Raw genomic sequence first — 22,963 nt, 5'->3', positions numbered from 1 at the left:
CAAATATAAAATTTAGTAGTATAACTGTATTTACAAAATTATCTTTTATTTAAGAAAAATATTGTTAAAATATTAAATTATTTCCATATTTCATGAAATTTCATTCCATTCATCTTTACGTTGGCTCAAGTCAATAAATATTTGTGCACATATTAAAGAAGACCATAGAGAGACGAAAAGATTGCCTTGCTCATTTCACAAATAATGGTTTATCATGTTACATGTATACAGAAGAGAAAAATCTTCAGCTTTTGTGGCTAAATTTCTTAACTTACCAAAAAACCCCTGATGTTACAAACCTTGAAATGAAGACTAACCAAGGCATATAAACCAAACTAGCTTACAGCATTGACCACTATGCCCCTCCAAAGAACCAAAATTGGCTAGCTACACACCTACCTAGCGTGTGAAAGTGAAACTATACATATGGTACAACACTTGTACAAATAAAAGAATTTGAGCACTGCCAATTGTTACAGCTACACCTACAACTACTACTACAATTAGTACTAATCTTTCACATCTAGCAGTTGTAGTTGAGCCAATAGTAGATTATGCTGCCCTCTGGCTTCTTCTATTTTACTTCTAAGATCTGTTACCTGTAAAATCATAAACCATTTTGTTCAGAAGCCAAAACAACTGAACTATTTCATTCTATGCAGTTAATAGAGAATATCTAATTTAACAAACTTCAATTGCATCAGGCAACTGTGTTTAGTAAGTATCTTGGGATATAAGTTACAAATATAGAGATATCGAGACAATGGACATAAAGACTAGGTTCCAGGGCTTGAACATGTAACCTTGAAGTCACACAGAGACAACTCAACCATTGCTCTAAGGCTCTCCTTCAAGGATAATAGTATATATGAATGAATAAAATTAGACAGTGCAGATTACCTTAAGATTAAGTTCTTCTTGTATCTTTTCAGATTCCAAACATCTGCAGGGTAAAGATTTAAAAGCATATCAATATATAACTATATTAAAACTCCATTGTGAAAATCAAATTGAAAAAATGGGATAAAAATAGAATGGAGGTTGTATTGGACTGCAAGAATTGATCAAGAATCAAGAAAATCTAAGTTGCTGAGCAACAGCATCCCACACGATCGAGACCGTTGCTGTGGTGGTAAACACGAAACAGAAGTATACTCACTTTGTCCGTAGTTTCTGGTTTTCTTCCAATAATATTAAGGTCTCTTGGTCTAGCATCTGCTCCGCAGGAGACGGAATAACCTACCATCAAACACACAGGCAGAAGTTGCCATCAGAATACTGAAGTTATCAAAATTGGAGGAATATGGTTTTCAATAAATACATATCATATACATATGAACAAGATGGACCAATTTCAACATAACAAACGAAGTTACTACCGACCTGCATATTCTGAGATAAGCCAACACCTTTAATATTCTCTTCCTTTGCATGCTTTTTCGAATTATGGAGGTCTACCGATTCATATATCTTCCTCTTGTTATTAGATCCTGAACCAAGTCAGGATATACAAATTAGATTACATTAAGATAGTGACGCAGAATCTTGATTATCACATAAGCAGTTACCTTGCTCAGATGTGTTTCGCATGGTTCTCTTGCGTAGTTCAGCATTTTCATTTGCTGCTTTAGCATCAACAGAGTAGGAACTTCTATTGAGTTCGGCTTGTTTCGCTTTAGGAACTGGATATTTTTCGCGATACCCAAGCAATCTACAATGCACGTCCCTACATAAATTTTAAGAGTCCTAGTCATCTCAGATATCAATGCTTAAAAATCGTTAAAACTAGTATTAGCATTTTACATAGTTACTATTTACTCTGTTATTTTCCTGGATAATCATGAATTTTAACACAAGCATAAACACTACCAGTATTCCCATGTCATTTCCTTCAATCGTGCTTCAAGCTTTTGAAACAAAGAAGTTTTCTCAAAATCTTGCTTATTATGAGTTGGCTCAACAAAATCCGCTTGCAGGATACCTAATACGAGATCAACATAATTTATTATGTAGCATATTATGACGACTCGGTGTGTCTCGATAATTGAAAAGAACTTGACACCGCATGGAGATGTTTTACTTACCAACAACTCCTCTGCCTCTACTGTCTAAATAGTTCACAACCTGCCAAAATGGCTGATATTGAAAAGTAGCAATTGTATTAGAGAGAGAAGAGAAAAGCTAGATAATAACTATATGCTACAAACTGGCATGATTTGTCAATGAACCTACATAAGAATTTATTCAAAAGAGAAAGACAAAAGACAACAATGAAGAGCATGACATGACATGACTTGTAATTTCTAATTTCTACATTAGTCTCCATATAGCAGCAGCCAAATTTTTGTCATGATAAACTTGATCTATTTTTAAAAATAGGAGTTTTAGTAAAATGAAAGCTAGGACCATTTGTGGACCAGATAGCAAATAACCAACATCTAGCCTATTTTATTTCACCCCAAACCATGGAGGCTAACTCCAAAAATTAGTTCAGCGAGTTAGCACAACATATCCAACATTCATAAAAGAATTGGTAAAAGGTTCCATAAGGAAATCACAACAGAGAAATATATGAACAAATGTGAAACAATTTGGAGTAACTGAGTAAGCACCACATTACACACACTAGTATTAAGGGAAAGAAACTCATGCCCTTTGAAAAGTGTACAGCATGTTAACAGTGTTAATTTTAGGTTGAATCAATATACAACTAATAAGTTAAAAAAATTGTGTATTGATCTTCCATTTCCATTATATCATGCACATAGCTATAACTGTATTCAGCTACACTACGAATATTGAAGACTTAATCTTAATGCTTTTTGTGTACTGCTCAAAGTACTTTTTCCCTTGTTTCCTTAACTATAAATACAAGTTAATAATATAATAAAATATGATGTTATTTAGCTCTTATGCACTATAAGAAAATCATTAACTGTTTAACACCATAGAATGGTTAACAACCACTGTTATAACATTTAGGGCGATAATTTACCAGTATTAGCCGACTTTTGTGATATACATTGAAACCGTGCATAATGACTCGAGGAGCTTCCTTAAGGAATCCAACTGTTGTCACAACTGTTGCCTACACATTGAGCCCCAAAAAAGAAATTAAATTATAAAAAAAAGTTGAGTAAATTGATACAGTATGTTGTAATTGAAATTACCATTCATAAGTTTTAAATTTAGCTGAGACCTTTCATTTCCCTTAACTTTCTATTAGTTTTGTATTTAATATTAAGATAACTTTTATCCCTCAAATAATATTAAGACAGTCAAAAGTAAGATAATAACCTCCACGGTTCCACCAACTTGTGGTTTATACAAGATAAATTCAGGATATTTAAGATCATCAGCAATGTTATGTGGCTGCACAACTATGCCTCTCAAAAACATATGAAAAGTTTCTGGTATCCGCAAGTACAATATTGACATATAAACCTGCAAAACATGAGAATATTAGACCAATAAATTCACCCTTTTACATGGCCACACAAGGATAAGAATAATTTCAAAGTCCAGCATACACGTAAACAGAAACGGAACCGATGAGCAATATGTTTCTCATTTGCTTCCCGCCAGGCAGGAATTGTGTCAATCTTCCTTACATCCCCAGCAATTCGTATATCCTGCATATGAATAGAAGCCCCCTTGTTAAGCAATCAAAGCAAAATTCCAAAACAGTCAGTACAGCAGAAACAAAAAGCACATATCACCTCGGGATCCGTATCAAAATCTAGCTCCAAGTTCCCATCATCATTGAGCCACAAGTTGTAGATAATGACTTTAGTACCATGAGATCCAACGTCATTAAACTGTCAGAATGAAGAATATTTGAACTGAATAAGAACATGCTCATATTTTGAGAGGAGAAACAGAATATCATTAAGAATTAGAGAACAAGAATACAAGAAAATGTTACTAACTATCAAAAACAATCATACTACATGTAGACCAAAAATCAACTGTCAATCAGCCAACCATACGTATTTGGTGCTTATGAAAAAAATTTGATAATGTTGCTATAAAAACATTTGATTATTCTTCTATGATAGATTTGACTATTCTATTATATCAGGGTTCGTCTATTCTGGAACCTGTTTTTGGTGTTCGTGGAGCATGTTTGTATCAGAAATACAATCAGCATTAGGAAACAAATTAATTTGTCAAACAAATTACTTCATATGGGTACAAGCATTGTTGCATGCTTTATTCCCTTGCTGGTCAACCATATTTTTCTGGATATATGTGAGGATGTGAATCCACTTCTATACATTCTCTTTTCTAATAAAATTACTCAAACAGCTTTTATTTCCTTTTCTGATAAAACTGTGCAGAGACAATTTAATCTCTTTTACAAAATTTAAGCTAATTGAGAGGAACAATCTCCAAAGTTTACTTCTAGCATTACTAGGAAACATAAAATAAATTTAGAAAAAAAAATCATTTCCATAATATACATAGTATTATTAATGAAATAATTTTAATCTAACAACTTCCAGCCAATAGTCACGGATGAAAGGAAAAATGTAGAAACTAACTTGTCCAAGAAGTTCCTCTTCTGAGGAGTATGGAGACCAGCGCAAAATCAAAGATAAATTGGTGACAAAATGCTCTTTGCCATTTAATATCTCCAATGATCCAGTTGATGAATTAAACTCATAGTTTACCTGATATTGACAAGAACAGATAGTGTTGTAAATAAACTCAACTAGTAGAATCAACCATTGCAGAAAAGATTCTTATGAGAGAGAGGAAAAAAAATTATTTAGCAAACAATCAGTGTTCAGAAGTCTCTTAAAAGTCTGCCATAAGCATGTTGCAATAAGGGTCCTTTTAGGATTATTTTTAGGGGGAAAAGAATAAAACAAAACATAGAAGGGACCCTTGGAGCAATCCGTAACAGTTTATATGTCTTCTCGTGACCTTTCTGGTCCCATCTTCAAGTTCTGAATTAACCACTGACATTTTGTCAACCCAAGCTCCCCGCCTATGCTACACCTGTGGTACATAGCTGGTCCCAAACCCGGATAAAGGAAGAGAGTAGTGTTAGGTCTTCGACAGCCAACATGAAAACTTAGTCGAATCTTCATGACATGGATCAAAGACTTTATTGCGCTAAAGCTAAGCCGTTGCCCGGAAGCAACACACTGTATGAGCACGAGCCGCTGCATCGGTTCCCGGGTATAGTGTTAAATGAGCAAGGGTTCCCACCTTCGTTCCAGCGTTTCGTGAATGAACGAGGATAAATAAATAAGCTAGTTCATAAAAAAAAGCTAAAGGTAAAGATCGAAGCGACTGAAGATTGAGATTTGGGACAAGAAACATAGGCACTCTAACAAGAAAATTCATGACGGTGGTGGATTCCATGACAAGGAGAAAGATTAACATCTTGTGTCTACAAGAAACAAAATAGGTCATCGCAAAAGCTAAGAAGTTGGATAACTCCGGGTTCAAACTTAGGTATACAAAAAAGGTGAAGAATAGGAATGGGGCTGATATTATCGTGGATACGCAGTGAAAGAATGACCTAGTGGATGTCAAGAGAGTGGGTGATCGGGTAATTTCTATCAAACTTGTGGTGGAATGAGGTACTTTTAATGTGATTAACGCCTATACGCCGCAAGTGGGTTCAGATGAGCAATACAAGATATGGTTTTGGGAGGATCTAAAGAATTTGGTCTAAGACATACCTGCCGAAGGTACGATTTTCTTAGGAGATTTAAATGGTCATGTTGGAAGATAAGTGTTTGGGTATGAAAATACTCACGGAGGCTATGGTTTCGGAGTGGTCAATACCGAGAGTAAAACTATTTATTTTTTCTCAACCTTTGACCTTCTCATCGCAAATACATGCTTTAAAAAGAGAGACAAACATCTTATAACCCATAGAAGTGGCATGACAAGATCTCAAATCGACTTCTTGTAGAGAAGAATCGATCGAAAATTTTGCATTAATTGTAAAATTATTTCGAAAGAAAATTTAACAACACAACATACGATGCTCGTCATGCATTTTTGCGTTGAGCAAAAGTTGAGAAAAATATATCATACAGAAAACCCAAGGACAAAGAGGTGGCGAATGAAAGGTGAGAACAAAGTGGGAAGGGGATGTAAGTGTGGAGGAAGGGAGATGGCAAAAGTTATTAGAAAAACAGCAAAAGAAAGTTTTGATGAATCTAGAAGGATAGACCAAGAGACAAAGACTCCTGGTGATAGAATGCAAATGTACAAGAAAAGATAAAAGAAAAAAATGGAATGCTTTAAAGAATGGTCTTTCTGATACAATGAAAATAATTGGAAAAAATATAAGGCGGCAAGGAAAGAGAGAAAAGTGGCTGTAAGTGAAGTAAAAACAAGAACATATGAGGGTCTCTATTAGTCTTTAGGAATGAAGGAGAAAAATGTATTTATAGAATCGCCAAGAGCCGTGAAAGAAAAACGAGAGACTTAGATCAGGTTCAGACATAAAGGATAAAGACAAAAATCAACAAAAAGCGGAAGAACTACTTCTACGAGTTATTTAATGAAAGACAAAATATTCTTCCAAGTCTTGGTCGATTATCCATGAGTGAAGAAGATCAAAATTCGACTACTATCAAATGATTTGAGACTTCGAGGTAAAAGATGCTCTAAAGCGGACGAAAAATGGCATGCCATAAGACTTAATAATATTCTTATTGAAGTTTGGAAGGGCCATAGAGAGAGCTACTGGTTAACCAAGTTTTTTAATGAAATTTTAAGGTAAAAAAAAGATGTCAGATGAGTGGAGAAATAACATCTTGATACTTATCTACAAGAATAAAAGGGATATACAGAATTGCAAAAACCATGAAGGGAACAAGCTCATGAGCCATACCATAAAGTTATTAGAAAGGATGATAGACACTGAGACGAGAGACACAGATAACAAAAAACCAATTTGGTTTTATATCAAGCAGATCCACAACTGAAGCTGCATACCTGTTAAGAAGAATGATAGAAAGGTATTGTAATAATAAAAGGAATTTACATATAGTGTTTACTGATTTGGAAAAAACGTACAATAGTGTCGAGGCAAGTCTTATGGAAGGTTTTGGAAAGGAAAAGAGTAAAGATCGCATATATTCATGCAATTAAAGACATGTATAATGGAGTTACTAATTAGTGTGAAGACTCAAGGTAGTATGATAGAGAAATTTTCTATTTGTATAGGATTACGCTAGGAATCGTCCTTAAATCCATACATTTTCACATTAGCCTTAGAAATACTCACAGAACATATACAAGAGCCTATGTCATGGTACATGCTTTTTGTCGATGATATCGTCCTTATGGAAGAGTTAAGAAAAGACCTAAATAAGAAGTTGGATTTATAGAGATGAGCTCTAGAAGTGTATGGTCTGCGCAAAAACCGTAGCAAGACGAAATAGATGGAATGTAAGTTTGGTTGCCGAAGGAAAAACCCTAATACATAGGTGAAGATTGAAGAAAACATCCTACAAAAAGTTAAAAGTTTAAAGTATCTTGGGTACATCATATAAAATAACAGAGAGATTGAGCAAGATATAAATCATAAGAAACAAAACAAGTTGGTCAAAATGGCAGAGTGCGTCCGATTTTATATGACAAAAAAGTGCATTTAAAACTTAGAGATCAATTCTATCGCATTACTATCAGACCGGCTATACTTTATGGTACAAAGTGTTGAATGGCCAAAAAGGAATATGAACATAAGTTAAATGTGACAGAAATGAAGATGTTGAAATCGATGAGTGGTCATACGCGATTGGATAGAATAAAAAATGAAGATATAAGAGAGAAAGTCGGAGTAGCACCTATTGTAAAAAAGATGGTAGAATCACGTCTCAGGTGGTTTGGACATGTGAAAAAGAGACTGACAGAGCACTCAGGATAGTGGATGAGATGATAGATGAACAAGGAGTGAGACCGAGAAACACCTAGAAAGACCATCTACGAAATAGTCAAACGAGATAAAGCTCAATGGAGTCGTTTGATCTATGTAGCCAACTCCTTCACTAGGTTTTGTTTTTGTTGTAAGCTCCCTACAGAACCCATGATGTTTTGGCAAGATGTTCTTAACATGATTAACCGGAATTTTAGAAGCACTAGCATCTCGCATCTTTATCTACAAAAATATGAATGAAGTGTGTAGAGATTGCTCAAGAGCTCCTCTCTTTCTAATGTGTCCTATTGTGTGTAGTGTAGTCTCTCATTCTCTCTAGAAGTTTTTGGAATGCTTGGAACTGTCCGTTGACAATGGACTTGCATCAACATCTCACTAACTTGAAAAGCTTTGGATGCTTTTAAGAAGAAACAATCTCATGTTAGCCCTCAACTTATATGTTTTGGTGTATCTAGTGGCAAAGGAATGCTAAAAAAGAAAAACACTACTCATACATCAAATACTCTTTAACATCCGTATAAAAATTCAGTTGCTACTAAATAATTGTGTATTTAAATTATTTTTAATTAACAAACAAAGAGAATGCGGGTTTGGTTAAGAAAATACTATTGTCAAAATGGTGTTTATTATAAAGGGTGTAGACGTAGTAGAATTGCTAAAAAATGTTAATGACTCCTTTTCAATCTAACTTTATTTGGAGTATAATTACTATTTTGGCACCCCTTAATTCAAGCAACAAGTTGAAGAGAAGTAGCATTTGAAGCCTATGCATAATATAAACCAAACCCTCTACGTAATAAAAGAAAAATGTGGAATACCACTCACCATGGGTACTACTATTCTGTCAAGCTTTTCTTGCACCAAAAATGTATATGACAGAAGTCCAATGCTTTGCGTCAATATCCTGATCCAGGTTAAAAACAGTAAGAAAAATTAAGCATAGTTTTCACTTTTCTTTTCCACTATAGCTTCAATTTTGATCCCAAAATCACCTTGCCTCACTCTAATGAAAGATCAGAAGGTCTAATGTTTAAAAGCCTAACTAACTTCAGCGTGGATAGATGCTTTAAGTTTTTGTCACATACCCATTACTCATATGCCGACTGAAGACAATGACATCAGCCCCAAGCCTCATTGTACTGGTCTTAAAGCCATTACCATCTGCAACAATAAATCAAAAACTCAAAAAAAGAATAAAGCGCGAATACGAAAATAGTTGAAGAAAGAATGCCAAGACCCATACACTGCCCAATAGCCAGCTTTGACTTCTTATCTGAAAATCCAAAACTCATGCAATGCCTCATTGCTTCTGGATCCATTCCACCACCATCATCTGATTACCCAATGTCAGTACAAAATCAATAAAAAATGTCAAATGTAAATTTTTGAATTTTGAATCTTACCAAATCATGATGCTCAGGGTAAACATGTTCCTAACAAGACTCAGGCTAGGATTTTCAATAACTAAATTTTTAAAATTGATATGTTCCAGAACCATTGTACCTTGAATCAGCAATGCTGGACTTCCATCCTTTGGATTTGAAGTTTTATCTACAAGGACAAAGGTAGCCCCATTTTGGATCTATCCTAAGCACAAATGGCAAGAATGCAATACAAATTGGAGCATAAAACAAATGTAAAATGTGAGATGTAACACGTCAAATGATGATTTTAAACAAGAAATGAAAAATCACAGCAATAAAGATTATGGTTTTACACCAATCTATGGAATGATAATTAAGTAAAGAACATTGGAATAAACATGAACCTTAAAAAACGTATAGTAACAGTAAAAACCAGAAAGGAAGGATATGTACAAAGGAAATCATTTCTGGAAAACATCACAGTTAATAAAGAATACACCATCAGAAATCAATGCCAAAATAAGTATGCAGGTAGATGACAAAACTAACACAGCATATACAATACTTAAAAATTCATGTAGTTCACAACTGAAACATCAGGAATAATCACCTCATCAACTGCATTATCGAGAAGCTCTGCTATGGCTGCAACCAAAATCAAAGAAAAAAACCAACACATTAAAAGAAAAAACAAAAACGACTGAGAGACAAAGGTGGACAATTAAAGTAATCAAAGAGGATGAACAAGTTCATATAAGTCATAAGAAAATACCACCAAATGCCCACTTATGTGAAGTTGCATTCGAGTGAAGGAACATAGGGTGTACATGTAGATAGTTTTTGGCATCTGAAATCAAAGAAAAATATTAGTACGATGAGAAATGAAGAACGAGTAAAATTCTCTGAACTTACAAAACGTCAGCATATGTCGAGCTCAAAAAATTGTCACAACTAAATATAAGCACTAACGTCCACGGAAGAAACTATAAGCTGCATTAATTTGGAAATTACTTTGGACTGTGACTTTTTTACAAGCAGGCCCATCATCGTAAGTCCCAGCTTTCCAAAACTGCCTAGTAAGGGGTGCTGCACAAATGGGTGACGCATAAGAAATGTCTGAATCATCAGCTGGTGGCAACCCCTGATTAGCTACCAGGCCGTTCCTTGGAATATTAGAGAAAATATTATTTTCAGAATCTTGTCGAACAGAATGAATGCGAGATCCATTTCGATTGGCCAGTTGACCTTTATTAGTCGATTTTTCTTGCTTTACATCCAAAACAAGATCTGGCTCCTGCTTCACCGCTATGGGAATAACCTTTTCACTCTCATCATCACTAGATAAATCAATAATTTCTATGCCTCCCATATTTGTCCCTGTAACCAAAGCAAAGCATACAAAGTTGAGTTAGCATTATGAAACAAGAATACAATATAGAGTAACTAAAACAAGAATGTGAGTCAAACAACTATCAACCTGTATACATGACACATTTGACTTTAGGCACACATGCATCTTACCAAAAAAAAAAAAAAAATCAGGGGTGGTTCGCTAGTTACCATTCCCGCATTTATCATATCTTAATATAAGAAACAACTGTTAATAGGTATGTGCAACTTAACTCTTTATGATTCAAATGTGTAGATTAATCCTCAACTTTGTTAAATGTTCAATTCGGTAAAAAAACATGAGTGCAAATTTGAACTTTGGGCAATGTGCTATTGACCCCCTCAACTTTCTCAATGTGCAATCCAATACTTCACGCATGGATGTCAACGGGCCGGGATGGGGTGGGAGATGCCTCCCTGCTCCCCGTCCCCGCCCCCGCCCCCGCCCCCGCCCCCGCCCCCGATCCCCGCTGTGGGAGAATATTTACCGCCATCTCCCTAGTTGATAATTTCTATGAAAATTCTAATGAAAAAATTTTAAAACATTGATAAAAAATCATAAAACATGGAACAACATACAAATACATCATGTCCAAGATTAAAAATTAACTAAAATTCAATATCATATCCAAAGTTAAATTTTTAAAAAAGCCTATAAAACAAAGTCTTCAACTTCGAATATTCTCCCATTGCAAAAGTACAACTTCCAACAAACAACTTTGAGTTCTTTGATAAAACAACGAATATATAAATATGTCAACATGCATCATAAACAAAACACTGTTTAAAGTATAAAGACTTAATTTCTCTTGATGGATTTTGACTTCTAATGAAACCGTTGCCCTTCATTAATTGACTAATACTCTTTGCTCAACCATAAAGATTTGTAATTTGTTGAGCTTAATGTGTTCACATATTAGCATCATAAAAATGAATAACAAGTTCCATTAAAAAACACAAAGAAAGAGATAAGACAAGAGATACTGAAGTTGAACAATTACATCAACCTGCAAAATAGATGAAGAATTTATAATACACTATCACGATTTGAATTTAATTTTCTTTTACCAATGGGGAAAAAAAGCACTTCTTTTAGCGCACTACTTTTGGAATTCAATAAGCACACTATATATACACTACATGCACCAGCTACAAAAGCTTTTTTACTTCTTCACTAGAACGACCATTTTATGGCACCACAAACAACAGATACTAAAACAAATAAATTTTCAGATATAGCAAAAGACCAAACATTTATCATGTGAAAAAATATTAAGGGGAAACAACCCTATTGATTGTCCATCTGAACTTGCCTAACCATTCTAACCTCACTAACCCTTAAAATGCACCAAACTAAATTCAAATCCAAATCACAATTAATTCATTGTTTGCACACTTAAAAGACTTCAAAGCTTAAAACTTGTACACATGCACACTAGCCAAGCCATTACCAACTAAGAAGGCTTAGCCACCCAAATAATTTTTACTAGGAGCTCAGGTTAAGATTTAGTTCCTTATTGCTTATTCAGGGGAAAACAAGCACAAAAAATGTATAAAACAAGCACAAGCATGTTGCAGTTGCGGAAAATCAAGCAAGGTTAAAAGCACAAGCATGCTGAAAATCACCAAGATTCAAAACAAACAAGCACAAAAAATGTAGAATAAACCTTTAGTGCAATAAAATACAAAGAGGGCGAGAGTATCCAATCAGAAGTGGAGGAGGGGGAGGGACAACCGACGGCTGTGATGGCAATGCTGCCGACGGCAGACGGTGGCTTCTTTCACACGGACAACGAGCGACGACGTAGAGCACGGAGCAGCGGACGAGGTGGGGGGGCGGTGCAGCGGACTGCGGACACAAGCGGAGAGGAGAGCACGGGAGCAAGGAGAGTGGCGGGTTGGGAGCAGAGAGGTGAGGTGGGGGGATGGCGTACAAATCTACAATGATGAAGAAAGGAAGACACAAATGAGAATTAGGGTCAGGGTTTATCTATATATATGTCATGTGAAATGACTAAAAAACCTATAATAAAAATAAGTTATTGACACTTAAGTATATTTACAAATTTCGTAGATTAGTGGGGATAGGGCAAAGATCACCGCTCAGGTACCCGCACCTGCTTCAGGGGAATTTTGTCCCACATCCCCATCCCCGCAGGAAAAATTCTCCCCCTTCGGGTCTCCATTTGGGGCGATTCCCGCAGGGATCTCTATGTATCGGAGAGTTTTGTCATCCCTGATGCATTCTTGAATATGCACTAATTTGTTCCCAATCATTGTTAAAGTTAATAGAAAGGTTGATTTGCAAATTCAAAGAAAGATCAGTCAATATAATGACTTTTTTCCTTACATTCCCGCACATTCTAACGCTTAACTACTTTTTTCCTTACACAACAATCGAAAAATTGACTTGTTAGGTGTAAAGCATGATCTCCCATCAAGCAAAATGGAATTCCTCCATCAAGGTCCAATTGTTTGAATCACGATGATCCGAGGAAAACCTATCCAGATAGCTATATCGGCAACGTTGTCTTCAAAGATAACTTTGGTGCTCTGAGCCAATAAGCAATTCCCTTTTTTTCCATAATTTCCAACAACAAGAGCCTTTCCTCTTATTGATGCCACCAACAACTATTTGAGCTGTTTTTATTACTTTCAACTCTAAGCATAACATGTATTAATTCTAACAGGTGCATGGCACTATTAAAAAGCATAATTAGAAACCAATCAAAAGGCATGGGACCTCAGGGTTAGTAGTATCGACATCGACATTTAAATAAAGTAGTTAAGGTATCAAATAACAATAAACAAACAAAGGCCGCCTTGGAACTATTAGACAATTAAAGAGTGCCTAATTGCAACCAAAGATTTCACTCTAAAATTATATAAGAATACGCGTAATTGCAAATATCTATTGCCAGAATTGTCTCTTCACCTAGTTCTTTATCTAACCAATGGTTTCATAACTTCAACGAAATGAACATGATCTTTGGGTCGAGGCATTTTCCCTTCTTATCTTGAAAAAGTAAAGGCATGTTGCATTCTTAAGTAAATAACCAACTTCCGGCTAACCAAGCATCTACTGTCTTGTCGAACATACAACAGATAAGACGGCAATATTCCCCACTTCTACACTAACTATACCCTTTCGCCTAATCTTTAAATCCTAGTTGAACCTTCGTAGACAAACCATTCAAACATCACTCACATATGTTATGCAATTGCTTTTTACTTGAATCAAATCTTTGATCTTCTGAGTAAGCACAAAATTAGGCTTCTACCTAAATGTGCAATAAGGGTATGCCACAATTCCTTCTAGAATCAGAATATGCATGTATTGATAATAGTCTTTAGAAAGTGTGGCATGGATAATAACATAGTTTTCAAATGCAATCAACTTTAGTGTTATTGCTAATTGCAAAACACACTTCTAACATTCTACTCTATCATAAAACAGCTTATGAATTTCAATTAGTTTCACTCCCACATAGCTTGGGTGTCATTTTTATAATAATACACAACAATTCATAACTAAAAGTTGCCAACCGTTGAATGAATTATGATTGGTATAATTAGGAGATGCATAAAATGGTCATAGTTCCCCCTTATTAATAACTTATTCCCAATGATTGGTCAGATAGCAAGGGGAACAAATAGATTCAACCAGGATAGTTTCACTCTTTAGTTTCACCCTTTCAACCACTCTCCAATCCAACGAAAACTACCAACCACCATCCCCTTGCCACAAACCCCTTCTCACCACTAGTCATATTTGCCATGGCAAGACATACAGAGCAACACCCTTTACTTTACAACAATGTTGATAAAGTGTTGCCTGTAGCTGAAACTTCACTGCGAAAAGGGCATTTAACAATCCATATTTATCACTCCTACAAACTAGGGCAAGATATATGGAGCATCACCATTTACTTTTGCAACAATGGTGATGAGCATTGTTTGTAGCAAAAACTTCACTAAGGAAAGGAAATTTAACAAGTCAATATTTATCACTCCTACAAACTAGGACTCACCTATTTGCACACACAAAAGGTCCCTAATGTAACATTCTATTCCCATATAGAGCACACCTATTAAATTATAGCTCCAATGTTCTCCCAAACTTCTTTCCAATATTTACTCTGAATGGATTAGCTCTAGCCCATGCCAATCTCACAAAATTTTGTTTACACTTCTACAGTATTTTGCTCCTTCACAACAAAAGGGCAGCTCAGTGCACTAGCATCCCACATTAGCACAAGATCTGGAGACAGACTGCAACCACAGGATGTAATGTACGAACCCTAACCTGATAATTACATCAATAACTGTTCCACGGCTTGAACCTGTGACCTAGAGGTCACAACAAACTCCAACTAAAATGATTTTTAAAGGGGAAGTTGTTTTGGCAAGCATGTAAACCCAAGCTCAAATAAAATACCAAACCACTCTTGATATATCGATCAAAGTGAGAAGGGTAGGATAAGCACTTCAAGTAGCTCTATCAATCACAAAGTTGAAAGCTTGGTCAATGTACCCACAATCCAAAGTTCACCAATATTCTACTAGCTTACACTCCTCCATTTCGTGTTGATTATTGGCTAGACACCACCACAAGACCTCTCAAAAAAGCATTAGAAGTACAAAAAAAGTATTATACCAACTAACAAAAATCAAGGAACTAAACACATCAATTACTTCATAAGTCCAACTCAACCCTAAAAAAGGCACAATTCAATCAATTATCATTACTTATCAAAGGCTTTAAGATAACTTTTCATTCATTCACCCAATTATCTTAAAGATATACAATAAAAACCTCCTAAAAAACATATTCCACCCTTGATAGATACCTACTATGTAGCTATAGAAAGCAAAATGTCAAAACAATGACAAGGTCCATTGCCAACCATGATTTTAAAAAACAAACTGAACTGACCGATTTGATCCGATTAATTGATTCATTTAAAGGTATAAATCACTTGACAATAAAACCAGTCAAAAATAAAAATAAAAAAGGTCAAAAAATTGGTTAATTAATGCGATTTTTTAGCAGTTAACATATTTAAAATGATAAATTACAAAAAAATAATGTTTAAAAAAATTATATATTTCATACATAAATATATTATTTGATTATATTAACTTAAATATTGGTGAAACCTTAGTTTAACTTTAAAAACTATTGAACTTCTAACTCTATCGATTCAATAACTAATTAAGTTTTAAGAAAAAATAAAAATTTTACGTAAAATAAAAAATTTAAATACAAATAATATACAATCATATTCAGATTCAAATCATAAATGTGAAAATGTCTGATTTAATAAAGAAAAAACATTTAAAATCGTAAGATAAAAATTTTAAAAGTTAAATTGAAATTTAAAAGCATACTATATCTATATTTGTTTTTCATTATATTAAAAAATAGTTACCAAATAAAAAATTTTCAAAAAACCCATTTAATATTTCCCTTATCTCAAAAGTATCAATGCAAAAATAATTGATTTTACACCTTAAGTTTTGAAATTTCTCAAAAATAATTCAATGGTTATACAAATTTTCTATTACAGATAAGAATATACAGAAAATCAGATTGGATTGAAATTGAATATAAACAAAATCTACATTTGATCTACCCTAAAACACTAAATATTCTTATATCTAATCGGATCTGGTTCGCAAATTATTGGTATAACAGGCTTCTCCATAAAAATTTAGATCTCAAATTAAAGAGACTTTTGCTTGAAAAGTTAGATCTCAAAATGAGAAGGATAGGAAAAGAAAATTGAAATCATAACACATGCTAAAATATACTTAAATTGGTAACAAAAAATAATTTTAATACTAAAACTACTTTTAAAAAGACTAAAATCTTGTTCAAATTCATTTAATAATTAAAAAAAATCTTTTGAATAGTTAAAATATTTTTCTCTCCCACAACCATCTCAAAACCCTAATACCCAAAAGGATATTTAGGAAAAAAAAGGAAACAAAGTTTCGAACTTCGTGGGAGTTTGAAAGAGTTACGGACCAAGTAATGGGATTTGGCTTTGTGGTGGCAAGATAAGCTGGAGAAGAAAGAAGATAAAGAAAACTCCAATATTGAAGAAGAAAAAGGAAAAACCTTTCTATAAGAGTCACACTAATACCTCTAATAGGCAGGGATGGCAACGGGTCCCATGACCTGTCCCATCCCTGCCCCCGCCCCAGCAACAGGACCGTGCTGGGGATTTGGTTCTCCGCGGATATTTTTTGAAAAAATTATTTAAAAAAAAAACAGAAAGATGATCCTCAATAGTTAACAATTTCTAATCACCAATAAGCAACAATTGAACACAATCCTACATAAGTAACAATATAATTAACAAAGTACCACACAATTACATTTACATCAACAATCAACAATAAAACTCAGAATCCATATTCCATACAATTACATTTCCATCAACAATCAACAAAATTAATAAGATACCATCATCAATTAACAAAATTACATCATACAAATTGACACGAAAAAGAAAATCACCTAAGGACTGAGAAGCCTCAGAGTCACAAACTCATAACCATCATAATCATAAAAGTTTATTCATGAAAAAATAAATAAAACTGAAGTAGCAGAGGAGGATTGCCTACCGGCAGAGCAACGGAGAGGGAGGAACGGAGGTGAAGAGGCTGACGACGGCAACGAAGATGATTTTCCTCTGACACGATGAAGACAGCGACGATTCTGCCTCTGACGCGACGATTCTCCTCGGCTGTCTCAGGAACAACACGACGACGTCCTCCTCGGCTGGGTCAAGCGTGCGATAAGACGTTCTCCTCGGGCATGTTTCTCAGGCGCGCGACGACAGTGCTGCGGTGACCTTCAGAGTGAGAGAGGGAAGCAGTGAGAAGGAGGAGCGCGGCGGCGAGGGAAAAGGAGGGTGGTGGACGGCGGTGAGAGAAGAGAATCTTTGAAATGTTAGGGTTTGAATGAGAGGGAGTGGGTGAAAGCGATACCAATTTGGGAATTTAGGGTTTTATTGAAATTTATATTTATAGAAAAGGATATTTTAGTCATTTTAATATACAATCTTATATGGATCTTCATGGGACAAAGATTTTTATTTTTATTTTTATTTTTATTTTTATTTTTGTTTTCGTTCCGTTTATTATACGATTTTTTTTGTATAGTTATCAAAATCGAATGGTTTTTGTTTTTTCGCATAATTATCAAAATATTAAAATTGGATGGATTTTATTTTTCGTATAATTATTAAAATCGGACTGGATCAACTGATATGTGATGTGATCGGATTTGAATGAAAAAGAGTGAGCGAGAATAAGGCTAATTTAGGAAGATTTAGGCTAATTGGTTATTATTTGGGTAAAAATTTTAAAATTGATGAATATGTATTTCAAACAAAAATCTTTTTTATTACTACATATTTTTCTTATCATTAAACTATGTTATCCTTTATTATTTACTTGTTAATTATATAATAAAAAGGTTAAGTATAATTTTGGTCCCAACGTAGAGGCTGAAAATTTATTTTGTCCTCGACCTTTTTTCCGTTACAAAATGGTCTCAAAGGTTTCAATTTGTTTTAAAATCGTCTTTTTTTACCAATTTTATTTTTTTATTCCCAAATTACCTCTCGTTAAAAAAATTATAAAATAAAATAAATAAATAAAAAGGAAAGAAAGGGATACAGAGAATCGGGGGTGGGGAGAGAAAGAAGGTGGGGGGTGGGCGCGAGAACGGGGGGAGGGAAGGGAAAAAGGAGGAAGGGAAGCCTCACTGCCGCACCTTTTCGGCAACCTCAATCGGGAACAAGTCTTTCAGCCTCTTATCCACCCACCTCCTCAGCGCCCCCTCACCACCGTCCCCGGCCGCCCTCGCAACGTCGATCACAGATGTCCTCACGAACTCTCCACTCTTCTTGTCGTACCTGAACCTCAGCGGCTCCTCCCCGGAGAGAAGCTCCAGCATGACCACTCTGAACGCGTACACGTCAGACTTTTGCGTCGCCACGCCGGTGGCCTGAAATTCCGGCGACATGTAGCCTCTCACTCCCTCGAATTGCATGCCAGAACCACCCGATCGTTTTAATTTTTCGGACCTCGCCGGGGAAGGAGATTCCATGGGTTCCTCCTCGATTTCTCCCAATTTCGCAGCAGCGACATCGCTTTCCTCTTCCAGGATCTCACCACAAAGCTGTGCGGCACCGAAATGGCAAACCCTAGCATTGAAATTAGGGAAGCCACTACTCGCCTTCTCTATCAACCTCGTCTTGCCGCACCTCCTCCTCGCCGCTCGCACTGCTACCCGCGTCCTTGCCGCTGCTCCACGATCCTCACCGCCCGCCACTTCTTCTTCTTCTTCTTCCATTCTGCTTTTGCTTTGATTATGTTGTTGATTTTTTATTATTGTTGTTTCTGGTTGCTTCTGTTTCTGATTGATTATATTGTTTCATTATTATTATTGTTGTTGTTGTTGTTGTTCTGTTACTGTTTCTACTCCTGCTTCTTCTATTTCTACTTGATTCCATTGTTGTTTCATTGGTGATTCATTGATGTTGTTGTTGTTGTCCTGCTGCTGCTTCTGTTTGATTAATAATTGTTGTTGCTTCTGGTTCTGTTTCTGCTTGTGCTTTTACTGGTGCTTCTGTTTGTACTTCTGCTGGTGCTGCATGATTTTGGGGAAGAAGAAATAGGGGCAATTTGGTCCGAAGGACGGTTTTAAAACAAACTGAAACCTTGAGGACCATTTTGTAGCAAAATAAAGGCCGGGGGCGAAATAAATTTTTGACCTCTACGTTAGGGATCAAAATCATACTTAACCATAATAAAAACGTACAATAATTTTGTTAGATATTATTTTAATTTTATACTCATTTATATTTAAATTAATTATATTTTTTATTATTCATCATTATTAATATAAATATAAATATTGTTAAACATGTATAAATAAAAATATCAAATATTTGTATTAATTACAATATAATTATTCTTTATATGATTATATGATATTTATTAATATTATTTTTTAATAAATACATATAGTATATAATAATATAATAAATATGAAATAATTAGTTAGTTACTAAAATAAAAATAGTTATTTTAATATAAAAAATTAAAGAATCTTGATTATTAAAAATATTAAAATTTTATATACTTATATAATAATAATTGGATTATAATTTGTTGAAACTTGATTTTTTTTTTAAATTTAGTGAAGATATGTGTTTTAAATTTTAATTTTAAATTTTTGACTATTTTTTATTTTTTTATTTATGTGAGACTGGTTCTACCGGTTTCACAAATGACTCATCCGTTAAACTAATAAATCAGTGAACTAGAAATTAACCGGTTCGATTATCGATTCGATTTTGACAACTATAATTTTCTATCTCCGCAGATAGCAAAAGGCCCCGAAGTATTTTCTTTGACAGGGTAATTTTCCGCGAGTATTTGTCCTGTCGGAGAAAAATGTCATCCAAACTAAAATAAATGTAGAAAAACTTTTATTTTTCTTTTTTGTTTAGGTAATAAACGATACTATATCTAGAGGTGGTAAACGGGTCTAAACTCCCTAGGCCGGCCCGCATAAGCTGCCAAAAAAGACGGATCGAGCTAAAAAATTGAGACCGCCACATAACAAAAGCCTGCCTAAGCCATACTGCTTAAACTGCGGGCTTTGGCGGGACGGGCTTAGTGATTTTTTTTGCCAGGGGATATTTTTGTAATTTTTTTGCCAAAATCCAACTCTCACAACCCGACCGGACCCAATGAAACCATACCTACCCGACCCGAGCTTCTCATCCCAGAGTCACACCTCACACTCACACCAACCGCCACTCCCAACCATGTTGTGTCCAGCGTCTGACGCCGTTGTTGTTGCCATCGCCGGCGCCGTTGGCTCGTCTCACGCTCATGCAGTCTAATCACGCTATCGCTCGCACCTCAAAGTCTCGCACAGACGGCAAAGTCGCACCCAGCAGTCACGGCACTCCTCGTCAAGGCTGCTCCCACCGTTGCTTCTCGGTCCTCCTGGGTCCTAGCCATCGCTGCTGCTCCATCTAGCCGTCGTCGCCGCTGATCGTCGGTTCTCGGCTCCTTAGTCCTGGCCATCAGCGCTGCTCATCTGTCCTCTCACTCTCTGGGTTTGTCATCTGGCCGTCACTGCTGCTCCTCGCCTCCTCTATCCTGGTCATCGACTCGTCGCTGCTGTTATTCTGAATTTCTGGTATGTTGAATTTCTAGTGTAGGTATTAGATCAAAGATTTAGGTTTATTTGCTGTGTTTTGTTTTGTTTGATAATGGTTTTGAGTTTTGACTAAATCAGAATTGTTGATACTTGTTTTAACATTTGCTTTGATTAAATTTTAATGTTTTGAATTCTGACAAATCTAAAATCTGATGCATATTTATATATTGTTTGCTGTGTTTTGTTTTGTTTGATAATAGTTTTGAGTTTTGACATAATCAAAATGGTTGATACTTGTTTTAACATTTGTTTTGATTGAATTTTACTGTTTTGACAAATGACAAATCTATAATCTGATGCATATTCATATATTGTTTGCTGTATTTTGTTTTGTTCGATAATGGTCTTGAGTTTTGACTAAATCAGAATGGTTGATACCTGGTTTTAACATTTGCTTTGATTAAATTTTACTGTTTTGACAAATGACAAATCTAAAATCTGATGCAGATTCATATATTGTTTGCTATGTTTTATTTTGTTTGATAATGGTTTTGAGTTTTTACTAAATCAGAATTGTTAATACCTTGTTTAATAATTAACATTTGCTTTTATTTCAGAAAATATGAATTCTGAAACTACGAGTAATCTTGTTACTACTGGAGTTGGTTCTGAGGCTGCTTAAGTCGAGGTTGATGAACCTAGTTCGAAAAGGGCCATACCAAGGTGTGACAGGACGGGCTTCCCCGCTTGCCACTCCTAACTATACCTATTTATAATTTTAGAAAGTAGAATCTAACAAGTTCCAGTGATAAATGCACTTTGTAGATGTTAGATTTTGATTGGTGGAAGAATAAAAATTAAATAATTAAAAAATAGTTAGAATTAAGATAAGACTGAATTTTTAGTTTATTAATTTAAAGTATTATTTTATTTTAATTTATTTTTAGGTTATTATTAATGTAAAAAATTAAATAATTAATTGTGTATTATTACATCAGTAAATTTTTTAATTTATTATTTAAAAATTTATTTGAATAAATGATTAAAAAACTCTCAAAAGAATTATTATACACAATATCTTTAAAAGAAGAAAAAAATTTATTTGAATTTAAATTTGATCTGATTTTTATTTTATTGTTAAATTTTAATATTTCAAATAAATCAAATCAAGCAATGTTGATTAAAAAGTTGAAAATATAAATATTACACTAAATGATATTCAACAAATAGAATTACTTCTAAATGTGATTCAAATATTAAAAAATATGTTCGAGACACTTAGACACGAGTGATAAATAAGTAAAAATTTATTGAACCAGTCTATTAAATACTCAAAAATAGCGGTCAAACTTAAAAATTAAAATCACTAAACTCATAAGTTTTGGTGGAAGGTGGCCAACAAGTGTCTTTTTTTTTTCAAGCCATTTATTTATTCTGTCAGGTCTATTGTTGAATTTTGATCAGTTAGGAAGGAGATGTTCATTTGTCATTCATACTTTTTGAATTGTAATTGAATTGATTTAGAAATCAAATAATTTGTTTATAATACATACGAAGATGAGAATGAATTTTTTTATGTTCAAATAAAACAGAACATCAATGAAAAAAAATAAAAGGAGAGCATAACTTATACAACTAAAGCATCACTTAGGAAAGATTCTTGAAGCTTTCTCCATTACTTCAAACATGCAATAAAATTATAAATTCTAAGTTCCACATTTACCTAGCATAACAGTTGTAATAGTTTCTCTCTTTATTAATCTAAATTGAACTTCCCATCTTTGAAAAAGAAGTTCTTGAATCTTTACCATTAAATTTTCATCCTCAATATACTATCCTACCACATAGAATTTTACGCCTAAGACATAAATTAAAAATAGTGAGACATTACGACTTCTAGAAATAATATATATATATATATATATATACACACACACACAACCCAACAGTGAACCAAAAGACAAATACAAATCCTAGTTCCGATAGTTAACCTCTAAGAAGGACAAAAATATGTTTTTATACAAAGTCGAAGAAAGTATATATATAACTAAGTACATAATATAAAAAGCCCAAAAGATAAGTTTTCGCTTCCAAGAAAGCAAATCC

General features: G+C 34.4%; 2 protein-coding genes across 3 annotated transcripts; both read right to left on the bottom strand.

Annotated features, from left to right (window-relative positions):
- Positions 1 to 169: 169 nt before the first annotated feature.
- On the bottom strand, positions 170 to 17,668 carry LOC130968421 (protein MICRORCHIDIA 6-like). 2 transcript variants are annotated; one of them, XM_057893682.1, is made up of 21 exons: positions 17,296 to 17,668; positions 12,330 to 12,600; positions 10,285 to 10,650; positions 10,046 to 10,120; positions 9,884 to 9,918; positions 9,413 to 9,491; positions 9,153 to 9,242; positions 8,995 to 9,070; positions 8,735 to 8,813; positions 4,545 to 4,673; positions 3,720 to 3,818; positions 3,531 to 3,632; positions 3,298 to 3,444; positions 2,996 to 3,088; positions 2,085 to 2,136; positions 1,870 to 1,981; positions 1,569 to 1,726; positions 1,384 to 1,490; positions 1,160 to 1,239; positions 901 to 943; positions 170 to 599 (listed from the first exon to the last, which is right to left on the bottom strand). In XM_057893682.1, the coding sequence occupies exons 3-21, from the start codon at positions 10,640 to 10,642 to the stop codon at positions 510 to 512; spliced, it is 2,004 nt and encodes a 667-aa protein (XP_057749665.1). In that variant the 5' UTR covers positions 10,643 to 10,650; positions 12,330 to 12,600; positions 17,296 to 17,668; the 3' UTR covers positions 170 to 509. The 2 variants fall into 2 exon arrangements, with proteins under 2 accessions (XP_057749665.1, XP_057749664.1); XM_057893681.1 differs by lacking the exon at positions 12,330 to 12,600.
- Positions 17,669 to 18,439: 771 nt separating this feature from the next.
- LOC130965783 (probable receptor-like protein kinase At1g33260) lies at positions 18,440 to 19,033 on the bottom strand. Its single transcript, XM_057890546.1, has one exon. The coding sequence runs from the start codon at positions 19,031 to 19,033 to the stop codon at positions 18,440 to 18,442; it is 594 nt and encodes a 197-aa protein (XP_057746529.1).
- Between the last annotated feature and the right edge of the window lie 3,930 nt (positions 19,034 to 22,963).

This window comes from Arachis stenosperma, chromosome 3, assembly GCF_014773155.1.
Source record: "Arachis stenosperma cultivar V10309 chromosome 3, arast.V10309.gnm1.PFL2, whole genome shotgun sequence".
NCBI lineage: Eukaryota > Viridiplantae > Streptophyta > Magnoliopsida > Fabales > Fabaceae > Arachis > Arachis stenosperma.
The sequence above is the reverse complement of the archived record's forward strand: the minus strand, read 5'-3'. Positions and strand labels throughout refer to the sequence as shown.

Excerpts from the sequence above, each read along its gene's own strand:
- LOC130968421 (XM_057893682.1), bottom strand. The coding sequence starts at position 10,642 with ATGGGAGGCATAGAAATTATTGATTTATCTAGTGATGATGAGAGTGAA. Across the intron at positions 9,243-9,412 it reads TCCAGCATTGCTGATTCAAG|ATGATGGTGGTGGAATGGAT; the intron begins GTACAATGGTTC and ends TTGGGTAATCAG. Across the intron at positions 4,674-8,734 it reads ACAGAATAGTAGTACCCATG|GTAAACTATGAGTTTAATTC; the intron begins GTGAGTGGTATT and ends TGTCAATATCAG.
- LOC130965783 (XM_057890546.1), bottom strand. The coding sequence starts at position 19,033 with ATGGAAGAAGAAGAAGAAGAAGTGGCGGGCGGTGAGGATCGTGGAGCA.